This window comes from Scleropages formosus, chromosome 9, assembly GCF_900964775.1.
Source record: "Scleropages formosus chromosome 9, fSclFor1.1, whole genome shotgun sequence".
Lineage (NCBI taxonomy): Eukaryota > Metazoa > Chordata > Actinopteri > Osteoglossiformes > Osteoglossidae > Scleropages > Scleropages formosus.
Genome location: NC_041814.1, coordinates 106,757 through 131,608, shown reverse-complemented (window position 1 = coordinate 131,608; position 24,852 = coordinate 106,757). Strand labels below are relative to the sequence as shown.

General features: G+C 40.4%; 1 protein-coding gene across 1 annotated transcript; it reads right to left on the bottom strand.

The window, feature by feature from the left end:
* Window positions 1–1,092: 1,092 nt before the first annotated feature.
* On the bottom strand, window positions 1,093–24,721 carry LOC108919950 (adaptor related protein complex 1 subunit mu 1). The gene is made up of 12 exons (XM_018728382.2): window positions 24,511–24,721; window positions 23,459–23,615; window positions 21,684–21,751; window positions 21,083–21,213; window positions 20,553–20,700; window positions 20,238–20,364; window positions 18,998–19,140; window positions 18,843–18,914; window positions 18,521–18,679; window positions 17,789–17,914; window positions 10,991–11,066; window positions 1,093–3,173 (listed from the first exon to the last, which is right to left on the bottom strand). The coding sequence occupies exons 1-12, from the start codon at window positions 24,550–24,552 to the stop codon at window positions 3,151–3,153; spliced, it is 1,272 nt and encodes a 423-aa protein (XP_018583898.1). The 5' UTR covers window positions 24,553–24,721; the 3' UTR covers window positions 1,093–3,150.
* Window positions 24,722–24,852: the final 131 nt, after the last annotated feature.

Genomic DNA, 24,852 nt, shown 5'->3' with positions numbered 1-24,852 from the left:
TATCTGCTGACCTCCAAACAACTCCATTAATTGGCATCACATCATGCTATGATTTTCTATGCATTTTCAGACTCAACTCTATAGACTGCTACTTGTGTATTGGATGCAAATACAACAAACTAAACTTGCTTCAACTTTCTGCATCCCCAGTTCTTTGTTGTAACATTAACCTTTGTTTACACTGAAATGTCATTCTGTAGAAAAGAATCTGCTAAATGAATAAATGTAAATGTGAAGTTCTTATGGATCGTAAGGTATTCTTTTTCAAGGGTTAAAAGGAGAAGTGGCAAAATTAGAAAAATATACTCATTTATTCCACAACAAAAGTGTTCTGAAATAACTCCACGAAGGCCACTGCGTCCATTGTTAGAAGGGCTCAACGTGAAAGAATGCGATGTGACAGAGTCACACGCCAAAAGGAGCACATTGCCTAATCATGGACAGGGCTCGTGGAATGCCTCAACAATCCCCTCTCTTTGTTGTATCATTCTGTCCAGGAGCTCAGGAACCCGTGTGAGTCTGGCAGCGGAACCACAGCATGAACCCAGCGAGCAGCCCTCTACCTCCCTCACCTTTGAGTCACTTCCTCTTCGACATTCCCGCTTTTGCTTCCCAGGCGCCACACTTCAATGTATGGGAGATGACCTCACAGGAGGGCTCGGGATGAGAGCCACACTGTAGAGAAAGCTTTAAAAATAGCCTTCAAGGGCAGACCAGCCAGACCCTCAAAAGTCTTCCCCTTTTCCATTCAAAGCTTCATGCTGAAGCCATCCTTCATCATAACACTTGGCCAGTGCTTCCTGACTCCTGGGCCTACCTCTTGTGCTCCACTCTAGTTATTTTTAGCCCCTTGTGGAGACACACTAGTTCAGTACTAAAATCCCTACTGACACACATCTGCATTGGCTCCACTCCACACATGGCATCATGTTGGGTCACCACAAAGGAGTTTCCTTCAACACAGTCCATGTGGCACCACCACCTTATTCACAGAGTCACAAAGAGAGCTCCTGAATGTTGAACCCCCCCGACATCACAGAATGAAAACGTACTTCTCAGCATATCCATTAAAAATCACTTTTTTTGGTGTTCATTTATTTCTCACTCTAGGTCAAAGAATCAGCGTCATATTGACAATTTGTGCAACACATGCAAAGCAGTGTCTGTGCTTGGTCACCAACCCTTTCTCAGGGTTCCACACATTTCATGAAAGATGGATGATATGCATAAAAAGTTGGAGAACATAAGATACACAAGTCACATCACTCCTTATAGCATTTAATAAAAATTCATTATCATGAAATATGTCAAGCAATGACACTGTAGGTCATTAGCAGCGAACCTTAATAATGTCAAATGACAAACTAAATATTGTTTTGGCATATATTAAAAATGAAACCAGATGACCATAAAGTATTACCTGAAAAACTACTTTAATGAACTACATACATTCCACATACGTGCTTGGTATTTAATGATTCTTACAGTGATCAAGAAGACACAGGCAAGAAAATTACACTGCTGTTGAGGGTTTCCATCTTAAGCTCCTACAAATTATTCACTAAAAACTACATCAGCGATGGCCTAAGATATAATTGTAGCATACAGTAGAGGGCACATACAGGCAAAAATGTTGCCTGCAGCATTTGGAAAGATTAAAAGGGATACCAAGGAAACACTGACTGCTTTTTTAAGTTTCTGTGGGACTGTTTCCGTGCTCCAAGATTACGCCATTCTCCAAACAAAGACAACCAGTTTTAGCAGTTTGTTTCATGATTATGCCAGTAAGAACAAAATGTTCAGTTGACATATTCAACATTACCTTTTTACCGGTCACAAAAAAAAACCAACAAAATCACCAACCATGGCATGTTACTGTAATAAAGCAACTCTTTGTGTCTGCAATTGTAATTTCAGATGTCCAGCTTTAGTTCAAAATAACCATGTATGATTAACAGAGAAAAGGTGTTATGCACATTAGTTTACAAATTCAAAAGATTCACGTCTGATTCTATTTTCATGAAATGCTTGCTGAATGCAGTAACTGAAGTACAGACGAGCTCCATTAACAGTTATACTCCAGCAGAGAACCGAAAACAACAGTACAAATGTTATACCGGTGTAGCAAAATCACACAAAAACTAAAGAAGAGCATACTTTATAACAAATACCATCTAAAAGAATGACAGGGACTTGCTAATTCATTAGTTAAGACTGAATTACAATACATTTGATTTTGCAAAGTTTATTCATGATTTTATGAACCCAGATAACCAATCAATATTTCGGTTTCAGTTTTGTTGGAATGCCTCCAACCCCCAGCATTGACAAGCAAGCAGGCACTTGCTTTATTTAATTCATTTAACAAGGCTTAAAGCACGTTAGTCACAGCCTGAAGCTAAGTGTAGTAAAACATAAATGATTTCTGGTTAAAGGAGCAATCTGATTAGGGCTCGATGCCTACATCATCGCAAATGGACTTGTTTAAAACAGCCAAAAGACATAGTTCCAAATAAAAACATAAAAAGAATTCAGACTTTTGTGGAGAAATTGAAGATTTGATTCAGTTACAAGAGAAATATAGTCACCTAAGATACTGGATTGGCAAAATTTTAATTTTTACAGTATAGTTAGATATTAAACCTAAAATGTGTAAGTAACCTTATTCAGTAATAACACTGCAATGTACTATACTTGGTCACCTTATTCAGATGAAAAATACTTAGCACCTGAAACAGACCTATTTATGCTCAATATTCTATACAGTTTCCTTTGAAATGTTTCACTGGGTAATACTATCATTTCTTAATGACCTATATGTTTTATAGTTTTGTATTCTATTTCCTCCAGCCTTGTAAACTATCCACATGACACTGTCTTTAACAAATACTTGCATTACACAAAGCTGTTATCTGTAAAGACATCCAAATTCAAGTTGGAGAAAACAGCTGGAATAAGGCTACATTTGAAATTTGGTGGGTAAGCGTAAAATCAGAGGCAAACTCTCTACGTTGCCTCAAACAGAACTAACCATTAATGGAATTGTGCCCACCTTATTTTTGGATATTCGTGACACAAAAAACAATGAATACTTTTTACAATGTGCATCAAAGGCTTCCTTGATCTTCCAAATGTTTGTTGTTGCTTCTTCTACTGGGTTCTGAGCTGGTAATCTGAAAGAAAGGAAATGACAAGATGTCATTAGAGCAGCTAAGAAGAGAATGTCCAATGAACAGAACAGCTAGATCCTTCTGTACTGAAGAAGACAAGGAGCAGAACCAAGTAAAGACTACTGCAGATAATGATCCGTTTCACTGTTAGCTTACGTTTGAACATAAAACGGAGCACAAACCACAGGAGAGAGACACAAACGAAAACATTAAAAGTGTTTCTGGCAATGACCTACTCAACAATTTAGCATACTTTATGATGCTACACTGTATATTATGCAGATTTTTAAACTGTTATCTCATCATTCGCAGTACAGCAACCCAACTTGAACCAAGCCTAAAGCAAGAAATGTCTTGCCAGTTCTCACCCCATATGGCTCTTTAACTGCCACAGAAATACAGTTACTCTAAAAAGCCAACAGAAGCCAGCAGTTCTGCATCAGTAACTCTCTGTTTTCAAGATTTATCATATTGTTCTGTGCAGGTAAGATTACATTACCTACTGCTTGCTGAGCAGGACGGCTACATCAAAATCAAAGGGAAAAATAAATTTGACCATATAACACAATCATGGACCGTCACACTTATGCAACTTATTCTTAAACAAGAATTCCTGGCTTATTTACAGAGCCTACAAACTAGTTATTATGGTTTGAAGGATATGGCAAAGAAAAGTGTAGTGACAACATATTTACCTATACAACTTGGTGCCAAGATGAGTGGATTCTTGGTGGGATCAGTATTTGAACACTGACCATCATTTACACTTCTAATACATTTATCGACATATCAAAACTTCAGGCATATTATATTGTTATTTACAGCATACTACAGACTTCATCATATATTCTGCATATGGTCACAGACAATAAAAAAAAAACTGCATTCGTTCTGCAGATCAAAACTAAGAAAAAACATTTGTTTTACGGATAGCTTTCAGCTAGAATTCACTTTCATTCCACATAAGATCTGCAACCACTGATAACTGCTTTCAGAGTTTTTAATATTTGTCAACTTTTACTTAGCAGATGGCTTTTTCCAAGTTCTGCTTGGCATATCACCTGCTTTTAAAAGACCACACTCCTGAATTCATTTAAAATTGCTGCCCTGTGAGCTGGAAGGTTGGGAAAAAGACCACACAATAAAGCTCTTCTCTAAGGTTACAGACTGAACATGAATAGCTTAGTTTACTTTAAATTTAACTGGTTTCCACGAGCTATTGAAGTTTGATTGTGTAGCAGAATTGTTTTCTAGTGCTGTCCTTATAAATACAGCTTACATGTAAACATCTAAAATACACACATCGACAACCGAACAGCTGTGTTGAGTTACAGCTCCTCAGATGATCCTATTCGTTACCATTATGCACGTTTGGGCCGTCAAAGTTTGCATGGAGACAAATGTAACAGCCCAGTTAAGACAAAAAAAAAAAAACGATACATGCATTTAAAGTGAATGGGTTTATTTGGCGTCATGCTGAGGGCAAGGCCAAGGCTCTTAAACCTGACTAAACAGCTATGGCAACATCTGTTGGGAGACGGCCCTTCCAAAGCGTGCAGATTCAGCCTGGAGTGAACAGCCTCCATTGAATAAGAACAACAATAAAATGATCATTGGAGAAAGGAGTTTGTCATGGAAACGATACCGTATGGAATAGTCTAGCATAAACTGACGAAACCGTCAGCCCCCTGAGCTTAAAAAAGTCTGGTTTTCATTTCATTTTAATTGTTCTAATACGGACATGATTTAAAGTACAAAGTCTATGGCAGAACAATGTTTGTGTGGTTGCTAGGGGACATGCAGGGCACCAGGAACAATAGCGAGCATATCTCAGAAAAACTGCTCCGAAGTCCAACACACAATTTAAAATGCACTGAATGCATTTAAAAATGTTTACAGTTCTGTTCTTTCTCCAATTAATCTTTCATTCAAGAAGACCTATGAAGCAATCTACTTGTTTGGCTTTTTTGATAACCTGAAGCATACCTACATAATTACGTATCATTAAACTATACCATGCCAGAAAGTACGGTTAAATGTTTTATGTCTGTTTTTAACATACTCAGTTTCCAGTGGTGATGGCACATAAAACTCACACACGTACATTTAACGTCTTTTTCTTCTTCAAGAGAAGGGGGGGGGGGGGGGGGAGATAGTACAGCATTTACAACTTGTGGTTTGAAAAAACTGATGGTGAGTCAGGGGGTTCATAAAAAATTATGACATTTAACAACCTAAAAATGAAGCTCTGGCTGGTTTAAACCCGAGGTCTATACTGTGACCATTTCAGTCAAACTGGAAGATGTGGTCTAGACATTCAGCAAGGGGATGGGAGTTTTAAAGTGGTTTTAAAATACTGGTGTGCACCCCTTCACACGTACCGTGGCATCCATTAAGGCTTGAATGCTGAGAGCATTAAAGGGTCCGGCAAAGATGGGTTTCATATAACATAATTGATAGGCAGTGTTCAGGAGCTATAACTTGGCCCTCAGGGAGGTCTCTAATTTGGCCCTGTGCAGCCGCCATGCAGGGGGTCCTGCTGAGCAGCGCCTTGGTCTCTAGGAGACACGCTGACTCAAAGCTAGCAGCCACTGTGCTGTCACCGCAGCTTCGGTGTCCACAACACAAGACCTAGGGGAGGAGTCACCCGTGCAGAGAGGCCTTCATTGGCTGCTGGTGGCCATCTGCCCGTGGGACTTCCACACTGCTGCTACGACGACAACTTCACACGGCCACATCAAGAAGGAGAGGCATGTTTGCAAGCTTCTCAAGAGGAAAAAATAAACCAGACAAGGACCTCAGATTCAGAACTGGTGTTCTTTCTTGGCCCAAGAACTAATTCCCCCCCCCCCCCCCCCCTTTAAGGGCTGTTTTTGCTCCAAACTTATTTTTGATAACACGTAATCCTCATTTTCAGACTAGCGATGTGCATTAATTAATTAATTACAAAATGTCAAGACATGGTGCCAACACCAAGCTACGAAAACACAGCAACATTCAACATTAAAAAAAGACAATTCTCAGTTAAAGTCCACTTGATCAAGATATATAATACAGAATATGAAGTAGAGAGGACAATGATGTTATGGTACAATCTATATTTTTTAAAATTATTTATGATCGTCAACATGTAGTGTAATGATCTACAGTACATGCGATAATTGTTGAATTAAAGGTCTATGCACCAAAGTTACTGGAGCCTTCTTGAACTGGAAGATTAAGTTATTTTTAAAAACTGCTACAGCTTCAAAAAAAAAATCATAAAAAAGATTCGATAGTAGGTCAAATGGCATGGCTGTCATATTTGAAGTGGCAACTATATTCCATGTCTAACCCCACCTATGCTACTAAGTCTTTAGTCACATAACTTTTAAACTGTTCTTTATCCATACATTATAAAAGCTCGTCCAAAAGATGGTCACAGGCACCGAAGTGGGGCAAACTGATGTTTAGGTTTAAGTCCAACTCCTCCCACATGGTTATTGCGTATTGCAATAATATCGTCATAAAATTGATCTTGATAAAATTGGCTTATGTCTTACAACAGACAAAAGACAATTCATTTATGGCACTGTGAGTAAAACAAATATGGTGCAGTGTGGTGAATGACTAAACACCATGAAAGACAGCCAAGTCCGTGTTTCGTCTATCATCATCAAGTCTCCATTAAACTGATCACTGCACAATGTTGGTTAAAATTTACCAAAGTTCACCTGCACGACACACCTTCTAGAGCCCTGAAAACAGGAATGACCTAAGAAATCAGTTACGTCTCGTCTCTCTCTTCCTAACCCTTTGCGTTGATTATGCTTCAGTAGTGAGGGAATACATCTTGTAGATTTTGCTTCACAAATGTTATCAATACAGCTTTCCCTTGGAAAGCCCCACCTGCTGAAAGGAAATGAATATGTCATGGTGTGGTGTTCTTTGTGCAATATTCGAAAGCCTACCTACTCATTAACAGTGTACTGAGTTAAGAAAGGACTTTCAGACAAGTGAATGATGATACATATGTCACACGTAGGAAACGCTGGGGATTTATCACAATCAGCTTACAGATGACACCATTCAGTATTACTGCATCGTCAAAATCTCACTAAAAATGTTCTACATATTACACTTCAAACAAACACCAAAGCCTTGTTTGTGAACTGTTACCAAGCGATGGGAAGGCACAACATTCCAACCTATTAGAATAGTCTAAAAATCATTTAGAAGGGGGGGGGGGGAGCAGTATTCTATGCCTTAACTCCATTATCTTGTGGTATAATTATCAACACACTGATGGAATTATGCTTCAAATGCTCCACTTGGTGAAGGCTGCTAAAATAATCAAAAATATTAAAAGTCATGGATAAGTAATACAGTTTTCCAATTTGGTAGTGTATTTGGGGTTATAGCAGCCTAAATAACGCAGTAATGCGAACCTGAAGAGGGCCCTATAGCAAACTAAAACTTCCATTAAAAAATACATATGAACACACTGTATTACTACATATTCAGACAGTGTGTGTGTGGGTGTGTGTGTATTACTATATTTGTACTACATTGTATTACTACATTTTTAATGGAACAAAGATCTCATTGGCATCATATGTGGGATGAACAGAAAGCCACCATCACATAATCACTCCTGAATTAGTTTTCTTTACATTTAAAAAAAAAAAAATGTGGGTGTCGTTTCTAAAACTTTGAATAAACCTATGTATCTCTGCACCACAATTAATGTTAGTAATGACTGGAATGGTTTGCTACATAAAATGCAAACAACTTGAAAATATACGAAGTCCTGCACTTTCTCCATTATTCACACAATCGGCTGTATATCTCGCTCATTAAAACTAATTTTATTAAGCAACATGAACCCTGTCAAGTCACTTGCAGCTTCAAGTTATAATTTGTAATAGTGCAGCACTATAGAAAGGACAAGATTTTACGACCATTTTGGTTAACCATATCTACGTAATGTCGGTCAAGAACCATACTGAGCTCCACACCCTTGTCACAACTTGTACAGACAGTCCAAAACAAGACTTTTAAAGCCACGCCACAAGTGAGTGTGTGTGTGTGCAACCTCCAACAGTCCGTCAAGTACAATTTAATGATTCCAACTTAAACTAACAAGTGTTTTCTAAGTGCTGAAAATCTGGGGTTGCATGAGGGTCAAGAAGAAGAAGGGGGGGGGGGGGAAAAAAAAAAAAAAAACACTGAAAGAAAAGTAATTTTCTTCTTGAAATTCCCCTTATCCACATTCCCGAACCATTCCTTAGCTATTTGCTGTACTCATTGTAACCCCGATGTGAGTGCTAACGCAAACCATAGCTGTCTAATCCCACAGGGGTCAAGCACACAAGGCACCTGCTGGTCCCACGGCTCAGGCCTTCTCTACATCAGCAGCTGTACAACACCCACTCATAAGTCCTCCCAGCTCTAAGTTCTATTCTTTTTTGTCTTGGGAAAAAAATTGTTAGGCAAATATTGCTTTTCTTTCCTTGCTTCCAGCAGTAAGGTGTTTTTATTCCCGGACTCTCTCTGCATAGTTTCATAGTTTGCCGAACAGTCATTAACATCTTTACAATGCGACTTCCAATGAACTCTATGTGGTGTTATCAGCCCACACAACTTACTCACCGACGTGACTCTTTGTCACTCACACACTATGAGGGAACCTGAACAGCACGTCTTCGGATTGTGGAAGGAAACCAGAGAACCCAGCGGAAACTCACACAGACACAGGACAGAGTGGGGATCAGACCCACGTGCTCTTGCACCACCCAGGTGCTGTGAGACAACAGCACTACTCTCTGTGCCACCGTGCTGCCCATTAAGTATCATTTTGGTCAAAAATATTAAAACTCCAGTAATGCATCAAACAATACGAGTCTCACAAACTGCTGTTTGTTTTTTGGCTAGTCATCGGTCTTGCTACAGCAACAGCTGCTACTACTTGTACAGTTGCCCCAAGCCCTAAGAACAAAACTGATAAATAATGTAATGGAAATCTAATCATATCTGCACTACAGCATAAACTAAAACATAACCACAAACAGCAATAAAGAGATACAAAATTGTGTGGACCAAAGATTCAACTCTTGATCTAAGAGGGGGAGAGAGAGGGAGGGAGGGGAGAAAAAAAAAAAAAAAAAAAAAACTTCCTGTCAAGAGGCTGCCTCCTGAGATTATTCCTTTCCTTTTGTTGATATCATACATAATTAATATATTGGCCCCGTCAACATGGTTCGCATTTTTGTATTCAGACTCATAATTCATGCTGAAGCCATTTGCACCGGGTGGGACAGCTGGCCTGCAGCAGCCAAGAACAACGCTCTAGTCGGGCCGCTTCCTTCCTGCCAATCAGAGGCGGGGAGCGCTTTCCTCGGCCATCTGCACAGATAACCTGATCAGGGCGGCCTGGACAGCGCTCCGCAATCACAGCGGGAGAAAGGGAAGCTAATGCGTTTGCCAGGAGAAATTACCCTCGCTTCTCACACGAGTATTTAACAGACGCGATCACACATTTTTGCTCAATCACAGAGAACAATGTCAGCCTGTCACAAATGTGTAACGCTGACGCAAGGCCCACAACAATGTCTAATGACCATAGCAGCTCAAAGCTAAAGGGAAGGAAATTCTCACTAGTTTATTAAAAAGTTCTTCTGGTAAACAATTGAAGAATTAAATTATATAGTATTTAGTAGTGAGTGACCACTGCACTGTCATGTAAATAATCTTGAAAAAATGGACTGCTATAAAATCCATCTACGCCAACAACAGTAACATCTCCTACTTTGGTATATCAAAGTTGGGGTTTCTCAAACTTCCTCACAAGAGGAGTTCAATAACAACATGGAGTAGAAACAGGAGATTGTTAAGGTGTGATAGGTCATTTTTAAACACTGTCTTCATCTCGCTGTTGCCGCCAACAATGTTTGCACTGTAACATCTTCTCAGAAGACATGCCCGCTGAACCTCGCCCATGCCAAGAACGGGGTAGACAAAGTGGAATACGTGTTACTGACAGCTGATCAACCAGAAGCAACAGGCTGCTGATGAGGCTCATGCATAATTATTGATTTGTTCAGTTATTCAAGTTAGTGATTTATTCAGGTAGGCTGGACCATGTCCCCAACTCGACAAGTCATTTCCAAGAATGACACAGTACTTCCTGCGATTCAGAACTGGGGTAAAGAACTCAATGGTAAAGGGTCAGCATCTTTGGTTGTGCCCTTAAAGAAAAGGCTGGTTCACTGACATTCTTTTCTCTGAGTCAATTACACCGTGTGTCATTGTGTCACACTCTGGGAACCTAACTGGTGTACCTGAACAACGAAGTGCAAATGTTTCAGACCTCAGAACCATTTTATATAGTCAGTATAATGAAATGCTAGTTTAAAACTAAAATTCTCTTAACTTATAAGCGAAATTTTAGAAAAACATAAAACACTAAGTGTAAACAGCTGCCGTTTTAGACAATTTTTGCACTTATAAAAATTTTTTTCGAGGTTACTTTAACAAAGCTCTCTAGAAACGGCACTCATGACTAAAAACACAATATTAATGTAGTGAAAGATAAATAAGAATACCTAATGATAAAATAAATATGGATAAAATTAAAAAAAAAAAAAAAAAAATCACACAAATACATCATTTGTACTTGGAGATTACTTTAGTACTTAAGCAGTTACAAAAAGGCTAAAGTTTGCAAGTTATTGATGAGTGAAAGGGAACAGTTTTTGGACACTTCAGTAGAGAAATGGCTGCAGTGACGAAAAACAAGTGCCAATACAGACATTAACTGGATTCCTAACAAGTAAGCTTACCTCCATTTTGAGTGATGTATCGAACCCATGGCAAGGCCTGGTAACCACTCTTTTCAATGATCTTCAGATAACGCACCTGCAAGACGATTGCACAACATCAATTTTCTTCCGAAACAAATGTCGAAACTACAGAACGGAATTGCAGCAGCAGTCCTTTCACTAGTCCTTTCGCTGTACAAGGCACCTGTAATGTCATGCGTTTCACAGAAAAAATTACCATCAGACAATCTGAATCAGAATATACATTTGTTTAAACGTCAGAACTACTTTTTTCAACACCACCTATTTATGCATGGAAGAACGGAAGTAACTCAAAGGACACAGAGGACTTCACTTTAAAATATGTGACTAAAGTAACCTCACAACAATACAGTTACGAGCGAAAACTTCTAATCTGCATTAAAATTGATTCTTCCATGTCAACTATAAGACAAAAAAAAAGTCTAGTTCAGTATCAGTGAAACGTGGGAACTTTTTGAACCTTAGAGATAAACAAAAAATTATGAAGAAGTGGTTAAGAAACTACAGCTATTAATAGCAATTGGGGAAATGGCACTTTTCACTACAGTTTAACATTTCGTACTTTTTCTTTTTCTCGTGAAATTACAACTTATTTTGCATGTGCCAAACAAAGAATACGTTGCATAACCCTATTGTGAAATTACAACTCTTTTTTACGTGTGGAAAGACACGCATTATTTCACTGAATTTACAAAAATTCCAGTCAATGACAAAAATGCTATGAAAGCAACTATAATGTACAAGAATATACAGTTTTGGGCGGAAAAACTGCATTTTACATGAAACAAACACCCAAAAAAGTAGCGAGATCTTGATATTATGGACCACACAGATAAACTGACTAAAAACTAAATTGAATGCACAATGCTTTAAAATTTCCCATTAGTGTCACACATTCATACTGTCTGTAGTGAAATTAAAGTGTAAAGGTCCCTTATATTGTTTGGCTGAAAGATCACAGCTGCTTTTCAGCTAACGGTATTAAAATATGCACACTAATAAAAAATAAAAAAAAAAAATTGTAGGAAGGTTATCAGGACTCATCTATCCTGCGTTTTATGCACCTACTCGAGCGATGAACATCGGTGCATCAAGCGGAAAGTAAGAAACTAGATTTACTTAAGAATCACATGTCACAGCCATGCCTCTTTCTCTTACTGTAATGCACAAATTGTATTTTCGCCAAGATGTATGTCACTTTGGGGAAAAGCGTCTACTAAATGAATAAATGTAATGTAAATGTATGTACACTAAAACTGTAGTCGTTTCTGCCCAAGTTCAGCACGAGCTCTCCGCATCATAAAAACAACAAAATATCTGTGCAGCAGAACCAATATTATTATGTTTCACGTGCAATTACACTAAACAAGGGGTACTGTGTTGTACAACCACCAGCAAAGAAAATGGTTCTAGCTAAACTGAAATCTGACAATCTGAAAATGACTTTTGGTAAACCGCAGCTGATATAAATAGTGCTGAGTATTATTAAAAACATATGTAAATGGTAAATGTCACACCAGGGAGTAAATAATTTACAGTAAAGAAAAAAGGGGGGCATCAACTAGAATCTGCACCTAATAAAGACGCTTCAGTGCATCAGTGCGATGGAAAGGATGTGGATGCGACCAGTCGTTCACAGATTCAGGATGGAGGGGAAGGGAGTTGACCGCTGTTTCACAACTCCTCCTGTGCCCCTCCCAACAAACACAGTTGCTGAGAACTGCAAGGGAGATGCAGCCAGGCAATTTAAAAGCAGAGACCCAGTTGGACTCGGGTAGGCCTGCGAGGTGATACGTACGGAACTTTCTTTTCGGAAATCAAACACTGAGACATGGGAAAATTAGCTGTATTTCGGCACGAGACGTAAGCCAATAACATCCAGTACCAAATGTGACATTCAACAAGAGGGGAAAAACAGAAAGAGAGCTGGAGAGAGACAGCTGGTGGTGTAGTGGTTAGAGCTGCTGCCTTTAGACACAAAGGTCACGGCTTCAGATCTCATCTCCAGCTGTAGTACCCATGAGCAAGGTATGTACCCTGAAAGTACAGCTGTACAAATGGGGTAAATAATTTTTGGTAGATTAACATTGTAAGTTGCTTTGGAAAAAAAGTGTCAATTAATTTCATTTTTAAGCCCTTTCAACAAGACAGAATAATTTTGTTGAAAAAAAAAAAAAAAAAAACTGATGGTAAGTAGCCATTGCACAACAGGCCTCTTCAATGAGCCCCAGTCTAAAGACCCTTGCCTGGCGAGCCAGCATGTATCAAAGGGCCACAGGAAGCCACAGATGTCAATGTCAGTACTGGAAGCTCAAGTGGGTACGCAGCACAAAAACATGGCAACCAGCAGTGAGCTTGATCAGTACTTGCTTCACCGTTAAACAGTGACCTTCATTGCTAAGAGTTACTGAAATGCTCCATATCCCACACACAACTCATGTCTTCATTAACATCTATTACACTGAACTTATTAATTTGACTAGAAAGAAAAGTAAAAGTTGGACAGAGTTAAAATTAAAATGAAATTATACCATGATATTTTTGTATAGCATCCCACACGTAGCATCAAAGTCCAACGGTTGACTGAAGCTGAAAATAGAGATGCAGAAGGATACAAAAAAAAAAAAAAAAGAGCAGCATTCCGGGCCTTTTTCAGTGTCAGCCTGAGGACAGCATTAACTTTCTGGTGGGACAGCTGACCAAAATAGTGTGCTGTGTGACAGGAACATCAACTATGGGACCTGTATTTCAACTGCAGGTTCTCTGTTTTTGAACAATAAAAATAGAGCTCTTTGGCAAGAGACTTGGGTAGCGTTGGAAAGCCTGCTGCTAAAAGCAGAGTGTGGGCTATATCTCTACACGGCAAAACCTCCATTTATAGCTGTAGAGCCCTTTCTTTTTCCAGTAACACTAACAGAGATGATTGAGACGGCAGCGCAAAAATGGACATGCATCTTTTTTCGGTCGACTATATTTATATGCATTCACACACATAGACAACATATACTAACTCCTCCTGTTAGTGATGTTCAGCTCATGAATTTTCAAAAACACAAACATCTTGCAGTTTATTCTCTCTCTCTCTCACACACACACACACACAGTCTGAAACCACTCATCCCTAGCAGGGTCGTGGCAAACTGGAGCCTAATCCGGCAAGACAGTCCATCACAAGGCACCCCAAGCAGGACTCGAACCCCAGACCTGCCAGAGAGCGGGACCTGGTCGAGCCCACCGCACCATCGCGCCCCCTTGCAGTTTATTAATTTGTCTTTAAATGCATTTGCTTCATGTATCTTTTTTCTAAAATTAGCATCTACTGTGGAGCAATCATGACCTCTAGTTACATGTCCAAGCAAAAGATGTCAGTGAAGTGTGAAAGAGAATAAATGCCAAACGTGGTTACGGGATTAATCTGCCACCCGTCAGCATTCTAGTTTGTGAAACACAACAAAAATCCTACAGATGTGTTCAGATATTTACATTTATTCATTTACCTGACACTTTTCTCCAAAGCGACTTAGTGCGAAGCTACTTATAATTATTTACCCATTTATACAGCTGGGTAACTTTACTCAATAATTTAGGGCAAGTACCTTGCTCAAAGGTACTATAGCTTGAGATGAGACTTGAACTATGGGTCCATAGGCAGCAGGTCTAACCACTATTCTACCAGTTGCCCCATATTTTTTTCAGCTATCATAAATAATCTTTCATTCATTCATTACCGACAAACACCTGTCCAAAGCTGGGCCATGCTGGTCCAATCATGAAAGCGGAGGATGCCTAGCAGGCAGGGTACACCCTGCATGGGATGCCAGTCCATTGCATGGCAACCTGGCATGCGTGCATGCAGAGAGAGCCGGCAATTCAGAAGCACTACTTCGCTCAAAACACACGTCTTTGGATTGTGGGATGAAACACAAGAAAACATGCACAGTTTTTGAGGCCTCTAAAAATCTGTGCTGTAATGTTTTGAGTACACCAACTGACAAAGCACTTTGCATGATGATAATTTCTCCTCACATAAGGAATCATTTGTTTGCTCTAGCATCACATCCAGAAAAATAAATTAAAGGCAAAAAAGCTCAAGCCAAAGCTTTTTCATCATCAACATTCCGATGCTCTCAGATCTTTTACTGGGCTTTGCTCAACATCTCTGGACCAGTCAGTCAGGTTGCTCAGCCAGGCTATAGTCTCTAACGTTTCCATCGTTGCCCAGAGAGCAGCACAAAAGCCAAAAAAACCAAACTCCGGAGGAGCAGGGGGGCTGCTTCGATCCCCAGGACAGGAAGTGCTGGTAAACCCCTAACCACAACACACGCCCTTAACTTCTTCAGTAAATAGCAAGATAAGGAAATAAATATATTGTGCTTCTGCACACGGTCATGTACATTAAAGCGTTTGAATTTATACTAATGTCTTGATCACAGACAAGCAAGTAAGGGATTTTTGATTTAGAGGCTGCTGGTTTTCCAGACCATTCCAAAGCCTCTATAAAATGTGAGAGTGCTGGCTGTGCAGCAGCTTGCATCACCCTGAACAAGTTCAACAATATGCTCTGGGGCACGTACCACACGTACTCTGTACACATCTCCCCTTGCGCACTCAAACAACTTTGCTGTGCATGGACACGCAGCCATGCCAGCGAACCAAATGTACCGAGCTCTGGTCTCTTTCGCATGGCATGAAAATGCAGGAATGCATATGGTGCCCTGTTGGGCAATTTTGGTTTGTTCCTTGCTGTAAGTACATGCAACTAGCACTTATGAGAGTTGTAAACAGGAACAGAAAGTCATGGTGGCCTTAACTGGCAAGGTCACAGGATGATCACAGAGATCAGAATTATCACTAATCTCACCATTACCCGTTTATAATGTTAGAAACTTTTTACAAGAATACAACAGAAGGGTCTCTTTTAGACACTTGATGCTGATGCCTCCCTATGACTTTAACCAAAGCATCAGCTGGACCGATGTTGCCTAGTTCCAACTGCACAGTCTTTTGTGCATCTTTACAAAACTTCATATAACCAGTGTAAATAAAGGGATTTCCCATGAGATGAGTGAAAGTAACCAAACCCAAAAAAACAAACAGCAAACACACATCAGTATCCAAGCACAAAAGCGTTTTGGTAAATTCTCAATTACGTTTTCCTCATCCGCTATGCAGGATGAGCCCCGCTGTATGATCTAAAGACAGGAGCTTATTAATCATGTGCAGACTGCAGTGTAACACTGCTGTGTGTTTAGTCCACTTCACACATCCAAAGTAATCTTTTGTAAAGAAGCCTTGCATCACATTTTGAGTAACCCTCCAATGAACCCAGCAGGTGTGAACGCATACTACATCAAACTGGAAGGAGGGGGAAGAGAATAGGCTACTCTATTCGATTAAAAAAACATTCCATATATGACAAAAACTTCCTCATCTGCTGAGAAATTTGACTTAATGTGGTTTTCTGGGTCTCAGTTCCGTGTGGGATGTCTAATATTCAACGGACGTCAATCTAGTTTGAAGTAAAAAAAAAAAAAAAGAGAAAAAATTGCCATTATAGGAGAAAAGAGCATTTCATCTTGTCCTACGCATCTTTCGAGCACTTCTTTGTTTTGTTTATTTTCTACAAAGTTACGCTGCAACACATGAGAAGTTAGTCCAAAAAGGATGAACATATGCTTGGACAGCTTGGATGCAAGTGCTCGAAATACGCCATTAACTTCCCATGACAGACACTAATGTCACATATTGTACTAAACATACAACAAATGCAGTGGAAACCACTCTGTAGGTTCTTTTCAGGATTCAGAAAGAATTACAAAAAAAAACAAGTTTTTTTTTTTTTTTTAACACACCACTTCCTTTGTTGCATTTGTTGAAAGAAGCTCTTAGGGCTTTCAGTTACCAGCTTATACTACAGTCTTAAGTTGCAAAAACATTTTACAGAAAGTATTAAAGCAAAGCAAAAAGTTTAAGTCAGAAATCATGGTGCAACTTTTGATGAAAAATAGTGCACCCAGTCAGGACAATGGTTATGATGTGTCCTCGGCATGCATCTCAAAGTACATTTAGACTACAAGAATACCACATGCTGAACTTTTTCACAGACTGCTAAACAACCGTCACATTAAAAAAGCCCTTAATTATTCCCTTGGATTTGTGTTCTTTTGTGTTGCTTGCAACAGGCACAATTAAGGACGCATTTTGATAAAGACTAAATTTCCTCATTTCCTATCTAACCAGGAAATTAGCAGACATTGCCGCAGGGAGGTCCAAACTCCAGTGTAAATTAATGAACTTTCCTTTTATTTTTCCTTTTAATGTGATGGACCCATAAATTGAAAAGCAGAGGCTGACAAACACTCCTTGGTGGCGTATGCAGCGTTCAAATCCGTGCTGCATCTCGGGACCCTCACCAGCACTAGCAGGCATGGTGAGAACTCCCCACCGCACCATACTGGCATTGTGAACACCATGTTTGTGGTCCTAGCGTTTGTACATCGTGATTATACAATATATTATACGTAACCTTTTATAAATTTCTGGATATTCTGGAAACGTGCATGAGAGCTCTTTTGCATACGTGCCTAGGACTGATGAAAAAAAGCCATACAATAAAAACTAGAAAGGACAACAGCAATCCTGACTGAACCGGCCACTCACTGAGCTGGGGCCACATCAGCGGAGCAATGGTGCCATCTTGCAGCAGATCAAACCTCAGACGTGAACGCCTGCAGAGTGGCGCCTCCTAGTGGTTCAGGACAGCATTGCAGTGCTCACCTGAATTCCAGAGGTGGTGAAGTATGGGATCTCAAACTTCACACTGATAGGTGGCTTCCCCTCCTTATCCTCTGCTTCCACGCTGGGTAAGCCAAAGTGCGCCCGCATCAGGTATTCCTTCCCACCCTAAAAGAAAACCAAGTAACTGTTTAACATCAGCCCTCAAGAACCTCTTTCTTCAGGAGAAAATATTCTTTGAAGAACAGGGTCTTGTGAACTTCATCAAATTACTACACATTGCACAATACATTAAGAGAACTTCTTAATGTTAGTTGTGTATGGAAAAAGTGAATGTAATCATTCTGGGAAAATGTCGACCACGTAAATTGAAGAGCAGCTCAGTTAAAAAAAAAACTAAGCTTTTCCCCCCTTTTTTGTACTCATAATACCTGAATAAACACAAAACTGAATATTAAAAGTAACATCTAACACTACAAAATTCAACAGTAGTACACATCACACACACACACACACACACACACACACACACACACACACCGGGGAGCCGGAGCCTAACCCGGCAACACAGGGCGTAAGGGGAGGGGACACACCCAGGACGGGACGCCAGTCCGTCGCAAGGCGCCCCAAGTGGGACTCGAACCCTAGACCCACCGGAGAGCAGGACCCGGTCCAACCCACTGCGCCACCGCACCCCCCCGTAGTAGTATACAGTATTACAAAAAATACTTTAAGAGAATTTTCAATTCAGGTAGTGTAGTCTAATGTGCTCACTGGGAAAGACTTGATTGACCACACAATCTCGCTGTTCTCTGGAATCCACTTCACGCTGCCCACGGTGGTCTTAAACTTGGGAGAGTCCGCATCAGTGGGGACTGGAATGTGGATTTCCACATTGTTGGCTGTGGATCTTCTTTTGAACTGACTCTTTGCCTAAGAAACAGCAGCAACAGGTGCTTGGGTTTCAGAGGTTTGAGAAGAATAGACAGACACTTTTTGCCTTTCTAATAGACAAAAAACAAAATGCACTGCATGTCAGAGATTCTACAGAGAAGGTGGGTGGGGGGGGCACCAACAGGACAGAGCGAAAAATCACCTTGATCATGTATTCAATACGGCTGTGCGAGTGCTTCTCAATCACAGACTCAATCCAGATCAATGGCTTCACCTGTGACACAAGCAGACAAAGACGTGTGGCTCAGCTACGTGTTACACGAGGGTGGCTTCTGTCCTTTGAAAAGTTGTACCTACATGTGTGTTGAGACGATATGACATGAGCTCAAACTCTCCATCCGGTGGGATAAAGGAGATTGTGCGGTCGTTCTCAAAGCGCGAGAGGCGCACACATTGATGGAACTTCACATCCTCCAGCTCCACAGACTTGCTCTTCCCTCCTGTAGACAGCACAGCATAGTAGGAGAAACAACAGAAGAGTGGACCCAAAGAATTATAATAAACTGCCTTATAATTCAACTCCATACACTTACTACCCACTAATGAAATGAATAATAAACAAATACTGTCACTGATGTCCTGTACACTCATCCCCTGGTATGCAAACCTAATTCATTCCTGAAAAGCTATTAATAAGGCAGGAGAGTGGAAACATACCCATTATGTCTCAAGAGAAACACTGTAATCTTTTCTCAGACTGACAAGTTCACTCAGATAAAATGACCAACAACATACACAACTGTTGATAATATTAAGCTATAAAGAAAAAGGTTCTTCTTATTCAAGTACAGTAGTTAATCCTATTCTCAAGGTTCATAAGATATTTGTCTGGATAACTGGAGACAAAGTCCTTACACCAGGATCAACAGTACACATTTACAAAGTCCAGATAAGTGAGATCCCATTTAACTTAAGTCTGTATTACAGGGGAGGGGGTATAACTGGAATTTCTGTTTCATGCAGTTTAAATTATACATTTATCTGACACATTTCTCCAAAGCTACTTACAATTACTTACCCATTTATGCAGCTGGGTAATTTTACTGGAGCAATTTAGGGTAAGTACCTTGCTCAAGGGTACTATACCCGGAGGTGGGAATCAATCCTGCAATCTTTAGGTATAAAGGCAGTAGCTCTAACCACTATGCTACCAGCTGCCATTATACAATATAAGGTGTGTTTTACAATACCGAAGAATTCTGTATAACGCTATTATTAATACTGTAATGATCCCTTATTTTCTGCTTGAGACACTACTAATTCAAGAAATCAGTAATAACAATGTTCATGTGAGCTTTACTCATGCAAGACACCGCACTTGAATGTACAATAAAATGCTGTAATAATCTCACAGCAATCATTTTCCTTTCCTATTTGTAAATTAAAGTAGAGAAAATACCAGCTTTAATAAACTTCTATGCTTAGACAACTGATCTTTTTCAGTGTTTTTGTGAACTTATGTTTAATCGAACAGTGTTAACATTCAAATAAATGAAATATGTAAGCCCCGATGACAATGCAGAGCTGTGGAACTCACGGCCAGTGTTCTCAAACAGGACCTTGTCATTCAGACCCAGACGCAACTCGGGCATCCCCGACAGGAATACACGCATTTTAATGGAGCCCACGATCTCACTGCGTAGTACGTTCCCATTGGCGCTCACCTGTGGGCAAAGGACCAGGTCATTCAACGATTATCACCATGAGAGTGCATTGGACTACCGGTGAGGAAAGGTTGTCTACAGCAGTAAACCTGGCATTTGATTTATCCAGATGTTTGACTCAATATTAAACTGTGGCATGACAAGCATATGGGCCAAAGGGCAGGAACGCCTCCCACGTTGCTCCCTACCAGAAGATTGACAGACTCTATGACGTCCAGGAAGACCTCGTTCTTCCTGTACTTGATGCCCTCTGACCTCCAAGACACTGCATTGGTGACGGTGGCAGGAGGACGAGGGGCTCCGGTGTCCAGTTTGTGCCCTTCTTGGGTGATGTACCTGATAACACAGAAATAAACACGAAGTTCAATGAGGTGACAGGACAACAATCAAAGGAACTGTCTGCGGACATATGTTCCGGAAAAATTACCGGGTAAAACAGAGGTTATCATAACAAATCTAGTTTAGTTTGGCAGAAAGGAAGTTAATAACAGCTCAAGGACAACACTTTAATCCAATGGTTCTTAACTACAGTCATGGCAACCCACAGGCTGTGCAAGGTTTCAACCTCAGTTTAAACCATTAACTTCCAAAGCATAGGAGTATTTTATCTGAACCTGGGGAACAGGAAGTTTTATCAACTGCTCATGTACACCTGTGACCTAGAAGAGGGTAAATGAAAAGCAAGATTTGTAGATTAATAAAAAGAGAGGAAGCTCACTCCTGCAGAATCTTGCTGTCAGTCGTCTGGGGATAACCAAAGTCCATGAGCTCATCCAAAAGCTCATAGATGATGACAAAATTGTCTCGGATACTCTCCTCCTCAAGCTCCTTGAAATACTCTGAGAACACCTGTAAAAAAGACAGCTCACCAGTGCATCAAGTTCCAGAACCTGGATATACTGTAACATACTGACTTTATACATTATAATATACTATATAATTACTAGATTTGTCTTAACAAATATATCCCACAGAGATTATTACAAATGGAGGCACAAGGGCTGTGCTGCTATTAACAGTGCCTGTGATATTCAGGCGTAGGTTCGAATCCAACTCGGTCTGTATGGAGTTTGCATGTTCCCCCTGTGTCCCGCGTGGGGTTTCCTCCCACAGTCATGCAGTTCAGGTGAACTGGTAACGCTAAATTGCCCTTAGTGTGTGGCTATCCTGCGATAGACTGCTGTCCTGTGCAGGGTGTACCCCCAACCCTTTAACCTACTGATTCTGGGATAGGCTCCAGACAGTCACGACCCTGGCCAGGACAAGCAGTTAATGAAAGTGTGAGAGAGATGATTACTTGGTATCTAACTATGACTCACCTGGATTATTTTATAGAGAAATGAAAAGACCAAAGATACGCAGGCATTTTTCTTTGATGTTGCAACAACTGAATGAAGGCCTGTTAAGGCAATTGCTCCATTTAATTTGCAAAAACTGGCAGTTTCATTCATTTGCAAAACCTGGTAGTTTCATACACTTGCTTTCACTGCAATTCAAACCAACCACTGACTGCAATAAGTATGGTTTTATAATTCATATCTCACATGATATTAAATTGACAATTTGAAATTAATGAACAAAATTAAAAACATGAAATATCACACAAAAAGTCATTAAAAAAAGTCACTATTTACAGCAGCTAAGTGTTGTATGAAGCAAAATACACAACTACAGTGATGTGAAAAGTGCACTCCAGAAAAATCATAATGCCTCTAAGACAAACTAACAAGAATGCCAGGCCATTCCTGCATAGAGAACTTCTTGAACTATGGGAGCGTTTCCTTCCATGCACAAGCCGATTCAAGTCCCCAAACAACATTTCAGATAGATTTAGATCTCAGCTTTGAGTCATTCCATAACCCTTCTTTTTAATCCTTTCTTTTCTGGATTTACTGGGGTATTTTGAATCATTGCACTGTTAAAAAGAACCATCGGCTTCAGTGTTTTGACAGAGGGCCTCAGAAGCTCATCAGGTAAACTTTAGTACATTGTAAAATTCATAGTAGACAATACCAACAACGCTCACAGGCCATAAAGCAGCCTCAAATCATAATCTTCCCCATCACCATGCTTTTACGTATGAGGCAACTGTATTTCAATGCAATTTCTAAGTTGTGCCAGTCAGGACATCTGGAACCGCTGTCAAGTAACTGCACTTGTGATTTTGTCTGTGCAGAGCGCATGGTGCGAGAAGTCTTGATATTCCATCAGGTAATCCCAAGAAAACTTCGGTCGTCTACGTTCTTTGTTAGAAGCAAAGACCTCCCTGCCAACCTCCTTTACATTTCAAATTGGTTTAATCTCTTTCTGCCAGTTTCTGAATGTAAATAAAAATTGTGGCAAAAAATTCCTGGACACCCCTTGGTTTTAACATGCGAGACTTTTCTGGGCATGTTTTGGTTAGCATAAATGCTGAATGAGGTGGAACAGGCTGCTGTCACTAGATTGCAAGCGATCTGGCACTTTCTCACTTAGTACATAAAAGACATTCCATTGCCAGCAATCACCACTGTATGCTGTATTATTGTGCATTTGATAAATAAGCCTTTGATTGACTGATTGATAGATCGATCATCATACCGTGGAACGGCTGACTTAAAATCTTAATAAATCACACCAACACCTCCAAGACACATCAACAATTTTTTTTCTGAGGATCTAAAAAAACTCTATTGAGCTTGGAGAATACTGTTTATACCACATATATGGTGAAGAGCAAACAAGGCCAAAATCTGGCCTTCGTGGAAGGCTGAGCCCTTCAAAGTGTTCTCTAATGGTCTGCACCTAAACCAAACTAATCATTTAAGCGAATGTAGGTGTATGATGACTTTATCTACCCCTGGAAGTTAGAGCGAATAAATAATTGCAGAATTATTTGTATTTTGTCAGATTCTGTAAAATAATTTAGTGCAGTCAAATAAAGGTTATACATCCATGTGCTCAAACAGATGAAAAGTTTTCTCTTTTAAAGTGGTGTGCTCATTTTTTCCCCACATCACTGCATGCCATTTTATCATACCTAACACTACATGTTTAGCTGAGAGCAGTGTCAAAGCATGCTGGCGGGTGGAGTTTATTCCCAGCGCTAGGATACGATACAGGTTGTTGTGCTTGATCCACATGAAGCGAACTCCTCCGTGCGCCAGGATAGGGGACAGGGTGCCCTCTTCTTCCTTGTCCATGAGGATGGCCATGAAGTGCTCAATCTCTGACATGTCCACATCACCTCGATAGTTGCGGCAAATGAGGACCTAGGGCGATAATTTTACAAAAGGTCATTAGAACAACTCATCGGACTATTAACGATACATGACAAGCGATCACGTTTTTCTGACCTGCTGCTCCGCTCTAGACTGTATCGACCTACACCAAAGACACAAAACAGGGGCAGCGGGTAATGTCCTGGTTACGACTGTTGCCTAAGCCCTCTTACTACAGGACCCATGAACCGATACCGTAGGAATGCCCCGCTTGCATAAATGAGTAAATCAGTGTAGAGTTGACTATCTAACATTGTGTAAGTCTCCTTGTATCAGCTAAATGAAGCTTATTAATAACAATAAGAGGGTTCGTGACCCACAGAAATCATACTCTTACATAACTGGAGCGTTTAAAAGACCCAATGATTCAATGGCGACTCCAGAAGTGACACCAAGAGACTACCAACACTTTGTGGGGAAGGAAGACAAAGGGATAAAGGGATCTACCAACAATTTCCTCAAATGAATCCGAACAACATTCAGCAAAGGGAAGTTCAGCCTGGGCCTTTCAAGGAGGATTTATTTATTATGTGTTCGCTGGAAGCACTTGAACAAGTTGTTGGTGGTTTCTGAGAATTGCTCACGGAGCTTCACGGACGGAACATCATGACGACCAAGAAAGCAGCAATTGAACTATCGAACTTGATCATGTGTACACACGACACGTACAAGACGAGCCTGCAAATCTTTGGCAAATACTGAAGAGAACAAAACCACTAGTACAGACACAAAATCAATTAAATAACCACGAGAAAGACAGAGGGCAGAGAGTGACACACAAACGAACGCAGACTCTCCCGCCTGTCTCTGAGTCTGTGCACAAAGCAGAACCACCGCGTCCACGATCGATCGACGATCTCGCTGCCGTCACTGTCACTGTGCGTACCTTGCCTTTGAGGTCTAAGACGTACACAGCGCTGGCCGACATCTTCCCCCGTCTCTCCTCCCAACAACAGCGCCGCAAAGCTGCCGCTAACAATTCACAAGGCGCCGACAGCAACACTACAATAACAGTTACACTTAGAAAAGATCCATGTAACGGTACGGATGTACGCACACCGGTGATAAGAGAACCTCCTATTGGGGGAAGTGGTCACGTGTCCACGATCACCGGAAAAGGATGTCGGGAAGAGATTTCACTTCCGGTGCAATAATTTCACAGTACTTATTACAGTGTTAGGACTTTAGGAAGTCTGTAGGAGAGTGCGCGGTGGCGCGGCGGGGTTGG

What these genes read in the sequence shown, in the direction of transcription:
- LOC108919950 (XM_018728382.2), bottom strand. Translation starts at nt 24,552, where the DNA reads ATGTCGGCCAGCGCTGTGTACGTCTTAGACCTCAAAGGCAAG. An exon ending in TCTTAGACCTCAAAGGCAAG is followed by an intron (nt 23,616 to 24,510) that starts GTACGCACAGTG and finishes TTATCGCCCTAG; the next exon opens with GTCCTCATTTGCCGCAACTA. An exon ending in ATACATCACTCAAAATGGAG is followed by an intron (nt 3,174 to 10,990) that starts GTAAGCTTACTT and finishes CCTTTCTTTCAG; the next exon opens with ATTACCAGCTCAGAACCCAG.